We start from the raw sequence: 21339 nt of genomic DNA, 5'->3' as shown, positions 1-21339 counted from the left end.
AGGGGGCGGGCAGGGTTCAGTGTTGGAGGAGTTGTGGGACGGATGAGGGGGCGGTGTTGGGGGCTCGCACGGCATGTGCTGCTGCCTAGTGAATGAACGGGGAGCACACTTAACAGAAAACTCCGAGCCCTAGAGGAAAGGCATTGAATCAATTAACTGAATAATCAATTATCCCAAAGACATAGTGCCCGCCCATCTCATTCGGATAATCGAGGTTCCTCTGTACATCGCATCATCCTCCGTCATTCCTGTCACTTACAAACGGATGCCACCACCAAACATATTTCCCACCTCACCCAATCCGCTTTCCGCAAAATCCGCTGCCTCTGCGACAACCCAGTCAGGTCCACGTTCCCCAACAACCCACCCTCCCCTCCTGGCACCTTCCCCTGCAACCACAGGAATTGCAAAATCTGCGCCCACACCTCCTTCCTCACCTCCATTCAAGGCCACAAAGGAGCTTTCCACAGCAATCAAATTTTCACCTTCATTTCCACACATCATTTACTGTATCCGTTGCTCCCGATGCGATCTCCTCTACACTGGGGAGACAGGATGCCTACTCGCAGAGCACTTCAGAGAACATCTTCAACACACCCGCACCAACCAACCCCACAACTTCATGGCTGAACATTTCAACTCCCCCTCCCACTCTGCCAAGGTCATGCAGGTCCTGGGCTTCCTTCATCGCCACTCCCTTACCACCCAACGCCTGGAGGAAGAACACCTCATCTTCCACCTCATGGCATCAAGTGGGTATCACCAGTTTCCTCATTTCTCCTCTCCTCTCCCCAATTTACCCCAGTTTCAACCTTTCAGCTCAGCACCGTCCTCATGATCTGTCCATCTTTATTCGCACCTACCTGCACCCCTTCCCCTCCAACCTATCATCTTTACCCCACCTCCATTCACCTATTGCACTCTCAGCTATCTTCCCCCAGCTCCATCCCCCTCCCGTTTATCTCTCCACCGCCAAGGCTCCCAGCCTCATTCCTGAGGAAGGGCTTTTGCCTGAAACATCAATTTCCCTGCTCCTTGGATGCTGCCTGACCTGCTGAGTATTTCCAGCACCACACTCTTGACTCTCGTCTTCAGCATCTGCAGTACACACTTTTGCCTTCAATTGTCATTTGACTGCCCATTCTAGCAGCCTATGTTTTTGTGAAGTTAATCATTATTATTTTGGCAGTTCACAATATTTCCAAGTTTTTCTGACATCTGCAAATTTTGAAATTGTCCATGGCAATGCAAATCCTCGTCTAGGTCAATAATATTGATCAAAAAAAAAACTGCGATTGAAACAGTGACCCTGGGAAGACACTATTCTCCAGTATGAAAAACAATAACTTTCACCACAACCAATTTCTGTCAGTCATTCAGCTACTATCCCTTTTATTATCAGCTTTAATTTTGCAAATAAACTTGTTACGTAGTACACTAGCTAATAACTTTCAGAAATCCACGTACACCAAATCAATCTCATTACCCTCACCCAACCCTTGTAATCAGTTACTCAAGATTTTCCAGTTCTGATGCAAGATGTTGACAATTTTTCTCAGCACAGGTAGTACCTGAAGTCATGCTTCCAGTATTTAGATTTATTTTCTTTCAAATAAATCTAAATGTGATTTAGATTTATTTAAGTGTGTCTTAAAGAATGATGAATCAAATGTCTATTTTGTCTGCTAAGATTGCCTGGCAAATACAGCAGAATATTCCCAATCATTATTTAATGCACACATAGGAAGCCCATAACAGACTCCTAGAAAACTTTACAATTTGACGTCTCCACAATTTAAACACTTTCCATTCATGGCCATTTATTTTTGAACTTAGAGACAAAAAAAAAATGCAGATGCTAAAATCTAGATAAGCAGGAGGCTGGAGGAACATAGCAAGCCAGGCAGCATCAGGAGGTGGGGAAGTCGAACTTTTGAAGGGTTATACCTGAACCATCGATTTCTCCACCTCTTGATGCTGTCTGGCTTGCTGTGCTCCTCCAACCTCCTGTTTATCTATTTTTGAACCGGTAGTTCCATTTGCAATTTCCTTAAACCATAGATTTTTAAGCTTCTCCTTTTAAGCCCAAGCTATTTTTAATTGATCAATAATTTTCATTCAAAATGTTAAAATCCCAAAATATTTCAGTACAATCTCCTTCCTAAAAAAGAACTATGCTGTTTGTCAACTGCTGTCTACAGTGGTTATGCAAATACCTTTAAAAAGTTAATTTGCTCCACTACAGAATCATTTCCAACTATTATTTTTCAAATATTGGAATAGTATCAACATACTAGTGTTCAAACATCTCTCAAGAACATCAATAGCGCATACCTACCTCACTGACATTTATCGGGTGCATTTCAAATAGTCCAAATCTCTGATGATACTTAATTACAGAATATTTTACATCTATAATGCTCTAAGGATCACAATTTATTTCTGCAACGTCTGACCCCTACTAACAAAAAGAAAATATGATGCAAAAATGGCTTACCAAAGGGCTATTGCTAATAGACAGATCATGGTTCTTCACTTGATAGCTTGAATAAAGTTTACTTTACTTTTAACCTTCTTTGTACAGGTTCTATTATGTATCTCATTGAAAAGTATTTCAATACATGTTATATCAAAATATTACATTTATAAAAACATGTAAATATTGGGGCAGGGGAAGGTGGGGGCGGGGGGAACCAACCTTTCGCTCAGAATGACAGGCTGCTCAATGGTCTGGTGACTTCCACCATCTTCTGTTATTTCAGTCACTTGTTCTTCTAATCTTTGGGAGATTTCGGCACATCTGTTCATAAGTTTAAGAACTACTTCCCGTTCCTTGATTACTATTTTGCAATTCCATATCAAGTCTTCAGACAAACCATGTGACCGATTAAACTTTTTAAACTGAAACAGAAAATACAAATTATCATCCACTATTGAGGCAGTATATTTTAAAGAGAATGCTAAAAATTGGATTTATTTCAATGAATTTATATCATAAATAAAGTGTTCAAAAATATTGACAGCAAAAGTTAGAGTTCCAATAATGTCACAAATTTGACTAATGTTTACTCGGGGTAAAGGAACATGCTTGAAGGCAAATTTATGTCCTCAACACAGAACCTCAGTCCTCAACACAATACATGCACATTTTATTGTCTAAGATACAGTGGGTCAAACAGATAATGTTGACTCAAGTAAAACCTTGCTCGTGTTGACATATATTTCCTATGTCCGTTGCAACGTTTCAAGAAAGCCCAACACAAGTTGGTGGAACAGAACCTCATTTTCCACCTAAGCATTTTACATCCTCAGGATTCAACACTGAGTTCAATGACTTCAAAGCATGAACACAGGCCACCACTTTGTTGGAATGTTGCTAATTTAAAACATTCTAGTTTAGCATTTTATGTCAACAATGTTCTGTCTGTTGTTAATTTGTCCAAACAGGAGATAAACCCCGGCTGCAGAGCAGGATTCTGAACAGATTGTAAAGAGTAGATGGAGCATGATGGACGAGTCAAACAGTGGAAAAGCACAGCGAGTCAGTGAACATCTGAGGAGCAGTAGAGTCGATGTTTCGGGCATATGTCCTTCATCAAGACAAGTGCTGAACAAACTCAAAACTGGAGCCTCTCATCCTGCTTCCTCTAATATTTGGAGGGTAAATGGAGAGGAAGTATTTTTGCTGGTTCTCCTTCTGTAGGATTCCCTTAGTTTTGTTACAGCCATCTGTGCTCAAATATCATGACCTGGATAACATCCAGACTTGAGTCATCAGTTACATATGTCCCACACAAGTCGCAAGCAATTACTATATCTCCAAAAAGAGAATTTAACCATCTCAACATTCGAGGCATGAGAAAACCCGCTACCATCAGGGATCCAGGCCTTACATTGATTTGAAAATGTATGACCAGCCATATAAATTCTGCAGCCACAAGAATTGGTCAGAGATTGGGAGATCTGCAGGAAATGACTCACCTTTTGACTCCATAAAACCTGCCTAATATCTAAAAACGACAAGACTGGAATATGATTTGGAGATGCCGGTGTTGGACTGGGATGTACAAAGTTAAAAATCACACATCAGGTTATGGTCCAACAGGCTTAATTGGAAGCACTAGCTTTTGGAGCGCTGCTCCTTCATCAGGTGGTTGTGAAGTACACAACTGTAAGACACCATTTATAGCAAAAGTTTACAGTGTGATGTAACTGAAATTATACACTGAAAAATACCTTGATTGTTTGTTAAGGCTCTCATCAGTTAGAATGACCATGATAGTTTCACTTCTTTCATAAGTAAATCACAAAACTCTTTTTAAAAGTTACATTCTCAGGTTAACTGGAACAATTGGTATCAGGCCAGATAAGATATGATAAGACGAGAATAATCATAACACAAATAGATTCTTTGGCCCAATGCATTCATGTGGACCAGGTTTCCTGAACTGAACTAGTCCCATTTGCCTGCACTTGGCCCATATCCCTCTTAACCTTTCCTAGCCATGTACTTGTCCAAATGTCTTCCAAACGTTGTAATTGTGACTGTATCAACCATTTCCTCTGACAGTCCCTCAGGCCCCTTTTAAACCTTTCCCCTCCAGTTTTGACTCCACTACCTTGGGGAACGACCTTGGCGATTCACCTTATCCATGCTCCTCATGATTTTCTATGGGCACCCCTCAGCCTCCTATACTTCAGAGGAGGAAGTCCTAGCCTATCCAGCCTCTCCTTTTAATTCAAAGCCTCCAATCTCAGCAAAATCCTTATAAATCTTTTCTGCACCCTTTCCAGTTTAATAACATCTTTTCTATAACAGGCAAACATTATTGCATGTAGTACTCCAAATGTGGCCTTACCACTGTCTTGTACAGCTGTAACATGCTGTCACAACCCTGTATTCAATGCTCTGACTGATGAAGGCAAATTTGCCAAACACCTTCACCACTCACTTCTCAGCTGTGATGCAACTTTCAAAAAAACTAGGCACCTGCACCCTTGGTCTCTCGCAATACTCCCCAAGGCCCTACAAATATCTGTGCAAGTCCTGTCCTGGTTTGTCTTATCAAAACCCAAAACTTTGCATTTATCTAAATTAAATGCCATCTGCCATTCCTTGTAGTACTAGTCCAATTGATCAAAATCCCTTTGTACTCAGGAGATAACCTTCTTCACTATCCATTATACCACCAATTTTGATAACATCAGTAAACTTACAAATCATGCCTCCTATATTCTCATTATTGTTTCTATAAATGACGAACAACAGTGGACCCAGCTCCAATCCTTGCAGCACAGCACAGCTCACTGGTCTCCAATCTAAACAACAATCCTCTACTACTCCTCTGTCTCCTTCTGTCAAGCCAATATGATGACATTCCATTCTCCTGCCTGAGTACAGCTCTAATCGTGGTCAAAAGACAACACCATTTAGCAAAACACAGTTTGTTAGACCAGAACACCCCCGGTTCCACTAATCATTCACTCTTGCCACCATTAGCACCAAGTGGCTCATTGGAGAATAGATTAGATTAGATTACTTAGTGTGGAAACAGGCCCTTCGGCCCAACAAGTCCACACTGACCCGCCGAAGCGCAAACCACCCATACCCCTACATTTACCCCTGCACCTAACACTACGGACAATTTAGCATGGCCAATTCACCTGACCTGCACATCTTTGGACTGTGGGTGGAAACCCACGCAGACACAGGGAGAATGTGCAAACTCCACACAGTCAGTCGCCTGAGGCGGGAATTGAACCCGGGTCTCTGGCGCTGTGAGGCAGCAATGCAAACCTTCCACGGTGGCAATTTGCCAAAACTACTTGACAGCATATTTCAAACTTGTGAGCTCTACCTTTGAGAAAATCTAGTACCTCACAGTTCCCTCCAAATGATTTAAAACATTTATTTTGTGAATGCAAAGCCCCAAAGTCAAGGAATAGCCCACATCAGCTGAGTTTAGAGTGATAAATCCATTACTTAGTCTATAGAGGGGACATTCCTCGGCAACATGCAACATTTATCATATCTGTTCACAAGCACGTGGGTTCATATTGATGTCCGAACAATGGAAGACTATTGCTTAGGGGGCCTTGTTTAACAAGAATTAATGTGACTATGGCAGGTCAATACCTCCCATTGGACAGAATGCATTACGTCAAGGAACTTCAGGAAATCAGAACTTCCCAGGTTTCCCATTCCTTGATTGAAAGGGTGGTTGCTAGCACATCTTGCTCAGGAAAGAGATGGAGACTGCACAGTAGAAGGCTTGAACAGGTTATCATAGAGTGCTAATTGAGGTACAGAATGGACAATGCCAACTAGTTTGTTGGTTTTCACCAGTTGGTAGGGTGGGACATTGATGTTAGTGAGGAGAGGAAGCTGGGCCAGGGGATGCTGCTGGTGTTGTTGAGCAGAGGGTTCCAATTACGATATGCATTGTTGCGCTCAATTGAGTATTACTCAGCAATGACAGATGACCTATACCAGATAGTTGCATGATATGCTGTTATACAATATGATAGCACTTGCACCAAGTGGTTCTTTGGAGAACAGTGGAGCAATTTGTCAAAACTACTTTACAGCTACTTGCTACATGTATAATGCTGGATCTTTACTATCACTAGGTCGAAAATCTGGAACGTTCCAACAGCAGTATTTGAATAAGACTGCTCATCACCATCTCCTTAAGGGTAATCAGGGATAAGTAATAAATTGTCACTTTGGCAACAACTCTCACTTCAGAAATGTACAGACCTGCACTTGCATTTTTCTACCTTTCCAGTGTGAACAATAAGAGGGAAGGTTTGGGCCACTTATGTCAATGGCTTATTTCTGCTCCTGGGCATGCCTACACTTTATCTTGTACCGTCAATTGCCAAAGTACCAGGGGAAAGAGATTGCGTGAGTGTGAGTGTGTGTGAGAGAGAGAGAGAGAGAGAAGGTTTGGGCCACTTATGTCAATGGCTTATTTCTGCTCCTGGGCATGCCTACACTTTATCTTGTACCGTCAATTGCCAAAGTACCAGGGGAAAGAGATTGCGTGAGTGTGAGAGAGAGAGAGAGACAGGCGGGGAGAGAGAGAGAGAGAGAGAGAGACAGGCGGGGAGAGAGAGGGGGAGAGGCAGCGACAGAGAGGCAGCGACAGAGAGGCAGCGACAGAGAGGCAGCGACAGAGAGGCAGCGACAGAGAGGCAGCGACAGAGAGGCAGCGACAGAGAGGCAGCGACAGAGAGGCAGCGACAGAGAGGCAGCGACAGAGAGGCAGCGACAGAGAGGCAGCGACAGAGAGGCAGCGACAGAGAGGCAGCGACAGAGAGGCAGCGACAGAGAGGCAGCGACAGAGAGGCAGCGACAGAGAGGCAGCGACAGAGAGGCAGCGACAGAGAGGCAGCGACAGAGAGGCAGCGGGGGAGAGGCAGCGACAGAGAGGCAGCGACAGAGAGGCAGCGACAGAGAGGCAGCGACAGAGAGGCAGCGACAGAGAGGCAGCGACAGAGAGGCAGACAGAAGCACCTGGCAGAAACCCACGCAGACATGGGAAGATTGTGCAAACTCCACACAGACAGTCACCCAAGGCTGGAATTGAAACCAGGTTCCTGGCGCTGTGAGGCACTAGTATCTGACCACTGAGCCACCACAGGTCATTACATAGTTGATTCTGATCTTCTTTCTGAGGGTGATTTAACGCTGGGTGTCTTCATTTGCATACTTTCAAATAGAGGGCTTTTACCCAAAACATTGATTTTCCTGCTCCTCGGAAGCTGCCTGACCTGCTATGCTTTTCCAGCACCACACTCTCGACTCTGATCTCCAGCATCTATAGTCCTCACTTTCGCTTAGTATATGTTTCCTACTCTAACTCGAAGAACTGAATTGTGAGCTAATAGTAATCTAAGATTATTCAACTAACAGTTGTGGATTGCCAACAATAAAATAGTTAGTGATTTTGCACGTGCTGAGTTCAACTAAACACTCAAACCTTTTTTCATTCATTCAGAGAATGAGGGCATCACTGGCTTGGCAGTATTTATTGCTTATCTTTAATTGCCCAAAGGGCAGTTAAGAGTCATCCACATTGCTGGGGGTCTGGGGTCACATGTAGGTTACTCCAGGTAAAGATGATATTTCCCTTCCTTAAAAGAACTTAAGTGAACCAGATGGGTTTTATGACAATCATCAACAATGGATTCACGATCATCATGCGACTCTTATTCTAATTTTTTTAAAAATTCATTCGAACTCCACCATCTGCCATGGTTTGATTTGAACCCAGGTTCCCAGAATATTATCTGGGTCTCTGGATTTACAGTCCAGTGACAACGCCACTAGGCCATCGTCTCCCCGAGGATGAATATGAAACATTAGACCATCTAACTCTTCCTAAACAACTGTGGAGTCACGTGCATCACAATATGTACACATCCTAGTCCAGTTGAAAGCCGCATATTCTCGGGCAATTAAAGAAAAATGTCATCTTGCAAAGTCAGTCATTTGTGGGGTAGATAATCTGGAACATTCTTATCTGATCATTTTTGGCAAAATCAACAGATATATATTTTAATTCATGTCATTTCAATGATTAAAATAATTGGCCTAATTTATACCTGTTGTATCTTTTGGGCATAGCAGAAGCAGCACGTTAGTGTAAAAAAGCAATGAAGTATTTGCAACCATCTTCAGCCAGAAGTGCTGAATGCATAATTGTCTCTGTCTCCTCCAGAAGTCCAAAGCATCATTCAGGTTGGATTTCAACCATGATGCAGAGGTGCCGGTGCTGGACAAGGTCAGAAATCATGACACGAGGCTGTAGTCCACCAGGTTCAATTGAAATCACAAGCTTTTGGAGCACTGCTTCTTGTGATTTCAAATAAACCTGGTGGACTATAGCCTGGTATATTGTGTGACAGTCTTCAATGAGCTCAATTCACTCCATCTGACATAAAGAAATACTGAAGACACTAGATATTGGAAATGTTATAGGTCCTGACAACATTCTGGCAACAGTACTGAAGACAGGTGCTGCAGAATAGCCATGCCAGAGGGGATGTTAAGGGCAATCATTCTTATCTCAAGACAGCATTTGACGAGTATGGCATCAAGCAGTCTCCTACTTAGGATTTATACTGAGTACAAAGGAAGATGGTGATGGTTGTTAAAAATCAATTATCTCAGCCCAGAGGTTGTTACACAAGTTCCATAGGGTTATGTCTATTTTTAAACTTCATTGATGACCTTTCTTCTGTCAGAATGTCAAAAGTGGGGATTATTGCACCAAATCCAACACTGACTCAGATACTGATTCGGTCTGTGCTCAAATGCAGCAAGACCGAAACAACATCCAATCTTAGGCTGGCAAGTGGCAAGTAACCTGATGAAGGGCTTTTGCCCGAAACGTCGATTTCGAAGCTCCTCGGATGCTGCCTGAACTGCTGTGCTCTTCCAGCACCACTAACCCAGAATCTGGTTTCCAGCATCTGCAGTCATTGTTTTTACCAAGTGGCAAGTAACATTCACGTCACACAAGTATCCAGCAATGAACATCTCCAATATTACAGAATTCAATAATCACCCCATTGACATTTGTGATCAACAGTCTACAGGAATAGTGCCAGAAGACTGGAGGATAGCAAATGTGGTTCCCCTGTTCAAGAAGAGGAGTAAAGACAATCCTGGTAATTATAGACCAGTGAGCCTCACTTCAGTTGTTGGTAAAGTGTTGGAAAAGGTTATAAGAGATAGGATTTATAATCATCTGGAAAAGAATAATTTGATTAGAGATAGTCAACACGGTTTTATGAAGGGTAGGTCGTGCCTCACAAACCTTATTGAGTTCTTTGAGAAGGTGACCAGACAGGTAGATGAGAGTAAACCGGTTGATGTGGTTATATGGATTTCAGCACGGCGTTCGATAAGGTAGGTTATTGTACAAAGTGCGGAGGAATGGGATTGTGGGAGATATAGCAGTTTGCATCAGTAATTGGCTTGCTGAAAGACGACAGAGGGTGGTGGTTGCTGGGAAATGTTCATCCTGGAGTCCAGTTACCAGTGGTGTACCGCAAGGGTCAGTGTTGGGTCCACTGCTGTTCGCCATTTCTATAAACGATCTGGATGAAGGCGTAGAAGTGTGGGTTAGTAAATTTGCAGACGACACTAAGGTCAGTGGAGTTGTGGATAGTGACGAAGGATGTAGTAGGTTCCAGAGAGACATAGATAAGCTGCAGAGCTGGGCTGAGAGGTGGCAAATGGAGTTTAATGCGGACAAGTGAGAGGTGATTCACTTTGGTTGGAGTAACCGGAATGCAAAGTACTGGGCTAATGGTAAGATTCTTGGTAGTGTAGATGAGCAGAGACATCTCGGTGTCCAGGTACACAGATCCTTGAAAGTTGCCACTTAGGTTGACAGGGTTGTTAAGAAGGCATACAGTGTTTTAGCTTTTATTAACCAAGGGATCGAGTTCCAGAACCATGAGGATATGCTGCAGCTGTACAAAACTCTAGTGCGGCCACACTTGGAGTACTGTGTACAGTTCTGGTCACTGCATTATAAGGAGGATGTGGAAGCTTTGGAAAGGGTGCAGAGGAGATTTACTAGGATGTTGCCTAGTATGGAGGGAAGGTCTTACGAGGAAAGGCTGAGGGACTGGAGGTTGTTTTCGTTAGAGAGAAGAAGGTTGAGAGGTGACTTAATAGAGGCTTTTATGATAACCAGAGGGTTAGATAGGGTGGACAGGGAGAGCCTTTTTCCAAGAATGGTGATGGCGAGCACGAGGGGGCATAGCTTTAAACTGAGGGGTGATAGATATAGGACAGATGTCAGAGGTAGTTTCTTCACTCAGAGTAGTATGGGTATGGAATGCTTTGCCTGCAGTGGTAGTAGATTTGCCAACTTTAAGTGCATTTAAGTCGTCATTGGACAAGCATATGGACATACATGGAATAGTGTAGGTTAGATGGGCTTCAGGGTCGTATGACAGGTCAGCGCAATATCGAGGGCCGAAGGGCCTGTACTGCGCTGTAATGTTCTATGTTCTATGATTATCATTGACCAGAAATTGAATTGAGCTGAACATATAAAATACTGAGTCCACAAGCGGGAGGAAGTCAGAGGCAAGGCATTCTGTAGCGATTAATTCACCTCCCAGCTTCTCAGTGTCTATCCATGATCTCCTAGGAACAAATCACAAGTGTGATGGAGTACTCTACACTTGCCCAGACAGCTGCAGCCTCAACATTCAAGCAGCTTGACACTAGTCAGGAATAAGCAAATGTTGATTTACACCCCAGCCACACCTTCAACATTAATTTCCTCCATCTCTGACTCATCTACAGGATGCGCTGCAACAACTCACCAAAACTACTTCAACAACAGCTCCCAAACCTCCATCTAGGAGGACAAAGGCAGTAGATACATGGAACACTACTACGCGCAAGTTCCGCTTCAAGCCATTCACCATCTAAATTTGAATAAAAGTAGAAGTTTGCAGATCCAATTCACAAATTTAGAATTCAGAACTCTTCTGAAGTAGTCAAATCAAACTCAAAATGTTAATTCTGTTTTGTTCTTCACAGATGCTGCCAGACCTACTGAGTTTCTGCAGCATTTTCTGTGTTTGTATTAGCCTGACTTGGAAATATAACAGCCCTTCCTTCACTCACACTCAGTCAAAAATCCTGAAATTCCACTCTAACAGCACTGTGGGTGCGCACACATTCCAGAAATAGCATGATTCAAGAATGCAGCTCGCCACTGTTTCCTCCAGGAGGCTTATTGTCTTGATCATCACCAAATGATGTACCCACCGCTGGAATGAATAATAATAAAATGGAGAAAAAGAATGATAAGACTAAAGATAGCCATACTTCCAAAAGGTGTGTGCAGTACGTAGTTGTACAGTGTTCTCACAAAGCTTAGAATTAATGCATTACAGAAGAAACTATACTTAAGACAACGTACTAAGTATCATATTATTGTAAACAAATTTCAAATTGTATCCATTATCAAAACTCAATTTCTGTACATAGGCTAGTCTGCACACCAAATTGCAAAGATTGAATTGCTAATCGCATTGTTCAGAGTTCAAAAGAATATCATATAAAAAGTGTCGCTATCACTCAGTGCCACAGGGTTTCTATAAAACAAAGATTAAGCAAGGCAGCAAATCAATTGAAGAATTCAGAAAGGGTTATCATAAGGCTGGAAAAAAACCTGCATACATTGGTATGTGTGGGGGTGACCCCTTGCAATGAGGATGACGCTTGCTCAGGGGAAGAACTTGCATGCGAATGTTTCAACTTGAGGCAGTAATGCTACAACTACCGTTGGTCTGGCTGACCAGCAACCTCTGCCTCTCTTACCAGCTATCATCATGCAAGGATTTACAGACTGACGCTCAACCCATTTGGCTACGTTATGACACATCTGTGATCATAAAGTTCAGTGTACAATCTTGAACAGAGTTTCTGGTCCAGGCATAGCGAATACTATCACTACACCAAGACCTCAAAAGAGTAATGAGTGTTTTGGATATAAATATGGGATCAAAATTTCACGCAAGTTGAAGATAAAAGAAAATAGAGTGCATTTCAAAACTCTGATGTTACAAGACTGTACCACAATGTCCTACAAGGCCATTGCAACCACATGCAAATGTATTAAGTTGAACCTAATTACTTGTTTTGTTACGTCTCACTAGAGTAGTGCACTGGTAATAAAGTCCTACTATTCCCAGCATTGTCACAAAAACTAAGGATTTTATTGAAGTACACAAAATCTGCCAATCCCTGCCTTTCAGACTCAGGTTGACAAAAAGCATGATTATGTTCTCATGATTACTATTTATTATGAATAAATACATCCTAACTACAGATAAAAAGAAGTTATGAACCACAGACATATACTCAACTTGTTAAACTTTTAACTCCTTATGTAAAATGAACTCTGCCTACACACATACCCAGACAGACATGAAAAAAATGGGTAATTAGGGCAGAGGGGAAAAACAGTTTAATGGTTTCTGTATACCAGGTTTGCTGAAATGATCCTTTTGGCTTGTCAGAAGTTGCTGCTTCTCAACCTTCCATCATCAAGTATGTTTACTTGCTTACAAGAGGCACAGGGTGACTGGTTCACACAAAGGCATAAACTTATTGATTAAAAGCCACAGCTTAATGTGAGGTAAACCTGCTTTATCTTATGGCTCATTGAGTATTTTACTGCAGAGCAAAGAACAGGTCCACCCTTTTATGACTTCTGTCCAGTCACACAAGCTGTTCAGCCACCTGGAAGCTAGTCACACAAGTATTGGCGGACAGAAAGCCCTTGTCATTGACAACTCATCATCAATCCACAGACCAATCAGCTTATTCTTGCCAGCCAAATCTCTTTGTACACACCCTGGCTCCAATTCATCTGTAATTAATTTCCCCACTGCTTAAACAAACAGCATTTAAGCATCAGGTAATTTGCCTTTAAGTTTTACAGTAATTAGCATTCCCTTTTAAATTTTCTTTCTGGCTGTGCAGTTTTTCCAAGATCAGTGTATGACAGTGAATACCAGAATCAGAAGTCAATACTGCGATTAGTGTGCTGTCACCAACTGCCATGCACAGAATTTTTGAGCAGCTGCATGTGTGCATCTCTGAAGAAACACCGACAGTAATCATTTATTTTAAAATAGTCCTTTTCCCATTTCAGTTCACAATCAAAAATATAGAAACATTTTTTAAATAGATTGGTTGCAATACTGTCTAAAACGTTTTTATAGTTTGCTTCTACGGAAAAGTAATTATCACAACCTACAAAATTCAATACCAGTACCATGATGATATCCAGTTTACAAAAATATCTGAAGTCATGTGTATTTATAAATGATATCACACTGGTGATACATAAAAGATACTTATAATTCACCCAATTTAAAATATTAAGCACAAATTGATAAACATATCTGGGATCAATTTATCTCCTACTGTTCAAACTTGGAGATGTGTATATCTTCAATTTAGTTTCTGACAAGTGTTAAGCAAAATTCTTCCAAGGAGACAGGCAACAAAATGTGATATGCTAGAGGGTCCAAAATATTCTGAAGGAAAATTTTAAAAGATTACTTGTAATAATAAAGCTAAAAAGGTATTTCAACAGAAGCATTGGATAATTGCATTTTTGTTTATGGGAAAAATCCAAAGATTTTAGAAACTTTATTTGGTGAATTTCAAGCTGTTGCTAATAGGTGCAACATTCTTTATGTTCAAGTCTGAATACAAAACCTTTATCAATCTGGAGACTATGCAGCACTTTTGCCAAGATCAACTTAAAAGGATAATCAGAAGATAGAATTCTAAAGAAAACATTTTGATGATTCCAACAGCTGCTAAGCAATAATACTGTCAAATCAGATTAGGCATGCTTCAACACACTAATAGCTGGGCTCGGCTTCAGGCAGCAGATTTTCAAATTAAAATGGAATTCTTTTTTTTAAGGTGTGTGCTATTGGAAAAAAACTTGGAACCATCATTCATCAGAGAAAAACTGTCAAAAGGAAACACAAACAAGTCTGGATAGGAGCTGCACACTTAGCAGATGTTTTTTGCCCAACATGGTGCTTCAGGCAATATTTCTGTAGACCTTTCTAAAGAAACAATAAAGTTTTGCCATATTTATTTGCAGTGTGCGAAAAGCTACTGGATTTCTTAATTTAACAAAATCATTAAAAAGGCAAAATTATTATTTTTCGGTAGGTAACTTGATATTCTTACACACAAGAGAATTGTATAGTTGTATTAAATTACAATGCTCAAGAATCAGGATATCGTAAAGCATTAGATTTTTCAGTTGCACTTTATAACCACACTACACATTTTCCTTTTACAATCTCAATTAAATCCACAACAAATCAGTTATACATTATAGGCTAAATAGCAGTCATTCAAGATAAAATGGCTACTCACCACTGATACGCTGTCTTTCAAAGCTCCAAGACTTCAAACATTGCTTTCTCTAAAACTGGTTTCTAAAATGTATTCTGTGCAACTGACTGTACCAAGTGAGAATACTGCAACTGACAAAGATGGGCATTCATGCAATCAACAAAATAACTAAAAAAAAGTTTTACTAAATCAAAAGCTTTATTCTAAGAGATGTGAAAAATATCCTTGATAGCATCACAAACCATATTACGTACTTGAGAGCTTTCCATTCCTCTTCAAACACTTGAATTAAAATAATATGTTCCATATTTTTCTTCTGAATGGTTCTTTTAAATAGCTGAAACAGGAAAGAACTGGCTGGCAACCACCTCAAATCTAAATACCACTTATTTGCCTAGCTCAATCACAGAGTTCAGATTTTCATGCTACACAATGAATGACAGCGTTGTCAGCCAATCAGCTTGGATTTTTAAGTAAAATCATCCCATATCTTATTCAAAGTCAGGTCATATGACCTTAATTCCAAATGCGATTTGTTCAGGATGAGTGCTTGAAACTAATCACAATTTCAAGGCCACCCATTTAAAGGTTTCCACCCATTTAAATGGCTGTGTAATGCTTTTGGGGTTATATACAAATAGATATTTTTTAAAAGTGCAATCTCACCAGTGATTCCCAATTGTTAAAGGGCCGGAGTTCTATAATCTTCTCAGCCTTTCGCAAAGAGCATTGAGGTATAAGAGAAAGTTCATCCACTGTACCATCCTGCAAGAAGCTGACTATTTTAGTCCTGTATTCATCTTCCATCTCTTCATCTGCACTACTGTAGTCCTCATCAAGTGAGCTCTCACCACCAGAAAGAATGGATTCCACATCTTCAGAATCGCTACACTCCTTTTGAACGCTTCTACCATCTTTTAGTCCTTTGTCATGGTTTTTGCTTTTACCATCCTGATCTTTAGCTGCTCCAGATAATTTCAATTGCATTGCTGGTATCTCTTTTGGTTGCACTTTAAAATGTGAAGTGGCACCTTTTCCATTTATGCATTTAGGCTCTGGTATACAAGGCACTTCATCTTCTAAATCTACAGAAGAAATGCTTTTTTTTAGTTTGGAACAATTCAAAAAAGGAACAAAGTTTAAAATCTAATTTCAATAAAGTTGATAGACTGGTTTTAACAGAAACTATTTTATACTCAATACTATCTTAAACTAACACAATTATGTTAAGACAGTTAGGCAGCAAAAGCCAAAAGACAAGAGGTATTTTAATCTTGATATTGAAATAATAAATGGTTCAAAAGTAGAAACTCATATGAAAACAATGTGTGTATAGATACTAATACATTTCAATCAATATTTTTCCTGTGACAGCTACCATCCAAGTTTAAAACTTAATTATTTTCACCTAAGATACTGAACAGTGTGAACAATCTGCTGCTTTATTAAAGAGATATGGATAAGAATGCATGAAAGAACATAAATCCCCATGTTCCAATACAAATCTAGATGCATGGGAAATTTTGTTATTTATGAAGCTGTCACTCATGGATCTTTCAGAGTGCAGCTACTAAATCCACCCTAACCTCTCAAATAGCATAAAATGTCAAAGATTGCTAAACTTATTAGTTATTTTATTTATAAGCTGCATTAGGTTGCAGAACATATTTGTGAACTCATAATCAATTATGAACAAATATATTTTAACTGGAAAAGAAAAAAAACAATGTTCATGGCTGGCAATTGGTGTGTAAAAGGCAATATGTGGAACAATCTTGACAAGCCATGGGAATTTTCTAGTCTGCCAGTTGTCAGATGTTTGTCGATTTAACTTGGCTGCTACTTCCAAGTATTTTTAAACTCACACATTCAACATATATTCCTCATCTTATGAATGAATAATCACCAAATTTTCTGATCAAGTTGAAGCTCAAAACGTTAGTTTGCAGGGAGATTAATCACATCTTTAAAAAATGTTTAACATACAGCTATTAGATTTTCATAAATATGCTGGATGCACAATTAATTGTCTTAAAGAATTTCATATTATTAAAGCTGTACTTGTACTAAAAAACTGATTTCAAACCAAATGGTAATTGCAGTGTGCAAAGTACAGTTCATACACGGAGTAGCATTTTACTGCTGCTAAAACTTCTTGTAGGAAGTGTGCTTACAGGTAACATGCATACTTACATGCATGTTCAGAACTCTACTGACTGGCAGTTGTTTAAGTGTTAGGAATGAATAGGCAACAATATTGGCTCCCTAATGGTACAATTCCAAGTTTATAAAGTGCTCAGTTCTCCACCATCTGCCTCACAGATTTCTAGGTGGTGTGTGGATCCGGATCTTAATGGCTCAGAAATCTCAGAAGATTGCCAAATTCTCCTGACACTTTGCATAGTATACACCTAAATCCACTAAACATAAAAGCAAATAACCATAAAGCTAGACTTTATAATTGTACAGGGTGCTGATAAATGTACTGAAGAATTCTAATCAAAGGAATTATATTTAGCCACTCAGTGCGATAGACATTATTGGCTTTCTTCCACTAACTTCTGTGCCTTCTAACCTGTGGGCCACTTCTGCTTTGCAAAAAGGGTTCTTAAAAATATTCATAATAATATAAAATGCTTGTAAATCAAAGCCAACACAGAATGGTATTTATTCCTAATGTCCTACTGATTTATCTCTAATGCCCTACACTCAACCGGTGCTACTGTGGTATTCACATGCTGGACCACGAAACGCCCAATTATAATTCACAAAGGACAGCACAAACATGTATGTCACTATAAATCTTACATTATTATATATTTTCAAAAATGAATCATCAACTAACATGGAACATGTTGGTACCCATAGCACATGTTATGAGAATGACATCAATTCTCTTTATACTCATTTCCTTGAGCAAACAAACACCAGTTTGGAATAAAAATGGAAACTCAGTTCTAAAAGACTTTATTTTAATGATAAGCAAAACATAAAAGAAAAATTTCAAATTGTAAAAATGTTATAGAACAAAGTTTCCCCTTGACACCTTCATTTGGGGGCGGGGGTGTGTGTGTGTGGGGGGGGGGGGGGCGGGGAGAGTGGAGGAGGAGCCTTAATTGGCTTATATTTTAATTAAGCTATTCTGCAAAGGACAAATCATAGAATTCGTACCTTGATTGGTAAATGCCTGCAAAGCTTCCAAGGCCTCCCAAAAGGACCAGTCATGTTCTTCCAGGACTTCTCGGAGCTCCTAATAAAGTACAGAATATGAGTCACAATCACATACAAAACTGAATCTACAAAATGAGCCACTTTTATTCTACTATGTCAATTATTATGCTTTTATAGCTGTGTAGATTGCAATGATCAAATCCTACAGGGAACCTTTAACCTCACCACATATTTGAAGGAATATAATCAATCAATCAGTCACACAAAGTACAATAATCCCATCTATTAACATACTACAGCAATTCCATGAACAGAACAAAAAAAAGACAGTAAAAGGCAGTTAAAGAAACTGCCTTAAGATGCAAAGTGCTATTGTCAGAACAATAACATTAACTATTAATAGTCATTTACAACAAAACACACCCTTCAGTCCCACTAGTCCCTACCGACCATAATCCCAAACTAAACTAGTCCCACTTACCTGCACTTAGCCCATATCCTTCCAAACATTTCTTATTCATGTACTTATCTAAAATGTCTTTTAAACACTAACTGTGCCAGCATCCACCACTTCCTCTGGAAGTTCATTCCACACATAAGGCAGTGTTTAAAAAGAAATTCCCCTCATGCCCTTTTTGAATGTTTCTCCTCTTACCCTAAAAATATGCCCCCAGTCTTGAAATCCCTCACCCTGCAGAGAAGACACCTGCCATTCACCTTATATATACCCTCATTTTATAAACCTTTATAAGGTCACCTCTCAATCTCCTCCGCTCCAATGAATGGAGTCCCAGTCTATCCAGCCTTTCCTTGTAATCCAAACCCTCCATTTCTGGCAACACCCTGTTAAATCACTTCTAAACTCTCTCCAGTTTAATAATACCCTTCCTACAACAGGGAGACCCAGAACTGGACACTGTATTCCAGAAGAGATCTCATTAACATCCTAGATAATCTCAAAATAATTCCTGAAGAAGGGCTTATGCCCGAAACGTCGATTCTCCTGTTCCCTGGATGCTGCCTGACCTGCTGCGCTTTTCCAGCAACACATTTTCAGCTCTGATCTCCAGCATCTGCAGACCTCACTTTCTCCTCAATCTCAAAATAATGCCCCAACTCCTATATTCAGTGTCTGAGCAATGAAAGCAAGCAGGTTAAATGCTTTCTTAACCACTATGTGATGCAAACTACTAGGTGTCTCTGTTCTACATTACCCAAAACCCTATTTTTAATTATATAAGACATGTTTTTTGTTTGTGTTACAAAAATGCACTACCTCACATTTATTCAAGCTAAAATCCATTTTCCACTCTTCAGCTCATTGACCCAACTGGGCAAAATATCTTTGCAATCTTACATAACCCTCTTCACTGTCCATACATACTTCAAACTTTTTATTCCACTGCTCTTATATACAAGTTATGCAGATAATTGGTCATGCACAGGCTAAATGCCCATTTTTAAAATTAGAACAATAGTCAATTATCTTGAAACATAAAAATGTTTTCTCTCTCTTTCTCCAAACAAAAAGGCAAGGAACATATCCCAGCTCTCAAAAGGTTAAGGGAAACTAATGATAGAACTGATGATAACCCAGCTTTCCTGCAGCTATAAATCAAATTATACACTGAATAGAATTGGAAATTTCAGACCACATATCATGGATTCCTGGCAGCTTTCACTGATGATGCCAAAATGGCACTTCTCAATGAAGACGTTTATCTGGAATGGACTTCAGTTTGAAGTACCCGAAATACGAAATAGACAAGAGGTCACCGAGTTAGGATCACCTACACGGGTAAGCAACGAAAGGGTGCTTCAGAAATCAACCTACAGAAAGGACAAACATTAGAAAAACCGCCATCTCCTTGCTGGCATAAATCTATTGATGTCACTAACTCAAGTATACACAGCCTGGTACTGTATTAAAATGCAAGTCTCAGATGAAACAAGGGGAGAGATTTCCTAGGGTATAGAAAAAGCTATCAAGTGAGCACACGGTCCAGCTAGGTTCCAATAGTTCACCAGTCAGGAGTACAGTAATTTAACCTATAACCTGAACCAAAAGCAAATTTCACTCACTAAAATACGGAGAGCACATCTTACATTATGCATGCTGTTCTTTATTTCGCTGGTGTCAACATAATTTGATTAGATCTGTTCCTGAATGGACTTGCTGAGTAAGAACATTTTTAAAAAAATTGGTGTTGTCAAATTCTCCACAGCACAATTAAAACTCATGTAGAAAATAGGTACATTTTGAAATTCATCTTGTGTACTTAAAGTGTGAATGAAAAAGGTTTTTATATCACAATTTGAAATCACTTTAATAAATCACCAATTATCAATGGAAGTGCCATTTTGTGTCTCAGATTCAATCATAGCAGATTAACATAGCTAGCACATAGGTGCAGCAGGTAATCAGGAAGACTAATGGAATGCTGGTCCTTATTTCAAGGGGATTGAAGTACAAGAATAGAGAAGTCTTACTTCAACTGTATAAGGCATTGGTGAGACCATGTTTGGAATACAAGCAGCAGTTTAGAACACGAGAACTAGAAGCAGGAGTAGGCCAACTAGTCCATCAAGCCATTCAATAATATCAAGGCTGATATTATCATGGACTCAGCTTCATTTTTAACCCTTAATTCCTTCACTGTTCAAAAACCCATCTTTACCTTAAAAACATTCCATGAGGTAGCCCCAACTGCTTCACTGGGAAGGGAATTCCACAGATTCACAATCTTTTGGACAAGCAAGTTCCTCCTCAATTCCATCCTAAATCTGCTTCCCCCTTATTTTGAGGCTACGCCTCCTAGTTCTAGTAGAAACAACCTCCTTGCTTCTATCTTAGGCAATTCCTTCATAATTTTACATACTTTGATAAGATTTCCCCCTCAGTTTTCTAAATGTTAATGTGTACAGTCCCAATCCAATCACCTCTTCTCATAAACCAACCCCCTCAACTCCAGAAACAATACTGAACCTCTTTTGCACTCCCACCAGTGCCAGAACATCCTCTCTCAAGTAAGGAGCCCAAACTGCACACTGTACTCCAAGTGGGGCCTCATCAGCACCCTTTACCAGTTGCAGCATAACCTCCCCATTTTTAAACACCATCCCTTTCGCAATGAACAAAAATAGTCAATTTGTCTTCTTAATTACTTGCTGCTCTTGCACACCAATTTCTTATGATTCATGCACAAGGATACCCAGGTCCCTCTGCACAGCAGCAA

General features: G+C 40.0%; 1 protein-coding gene across 4 annotated transcripts in view; it reads right to left on the bottom strand.

The window, feature by feature from the left end:
* Positions 1–21339, bottom strand: part of LOC122539496 (SWI/SNF-related matrix-associated actin-dependent regulator of chromatin subfamily A containing DEAD/H box 1-like) — a 121726-nt gene that overhangs the window by 55759 nt on the left and 44628 nt on the right. For 3 of the 4 annotated variants that reach the window (XM_043674405.1, XM_043674403.1, XM_043674404.1), the window contains 3 exons: positions 18104–18182; positions 15599–16017; positions 2699–2901 (listed from right to left, as the gene is read on the bottom strand). In XM_043674405.1, the coding sequence (XP_043530340.1) occupies positions 2699–2901; positions 15599–16017; positions 18104–18182 (701 nt within the window). Of the gene's footprint in view, positions 1–2698; positions 2902–15186; positions 15255–15598; positions 16018–18103; positions 18183–21339 lie in introns of those variants that run through there. The other variant, XM_043674406.1, reaches the window with a different exon arrangement.

Source organism: Chiloscyllium plagiosum, chromosome 32 (assembly GCF_004010195.1).
Source record: "Chiloscyllium plagiosum isolate BGI_BamShark_2017 chromosome 32, ASM401019v2, whole genome shotgun sequence".
Lineage (NCBI taxonomy): Eukaryota > Metazoa > Chordata > Chondrichthyes > Orectolobiformes > Hemiscylliidae > Chiloscyllium > Chiloscyllium plagiosum.
Note: the sequence above shows the minus strand (reverse complement) of the source record. Positions and strands in the feature narration are given on the sequence as shown.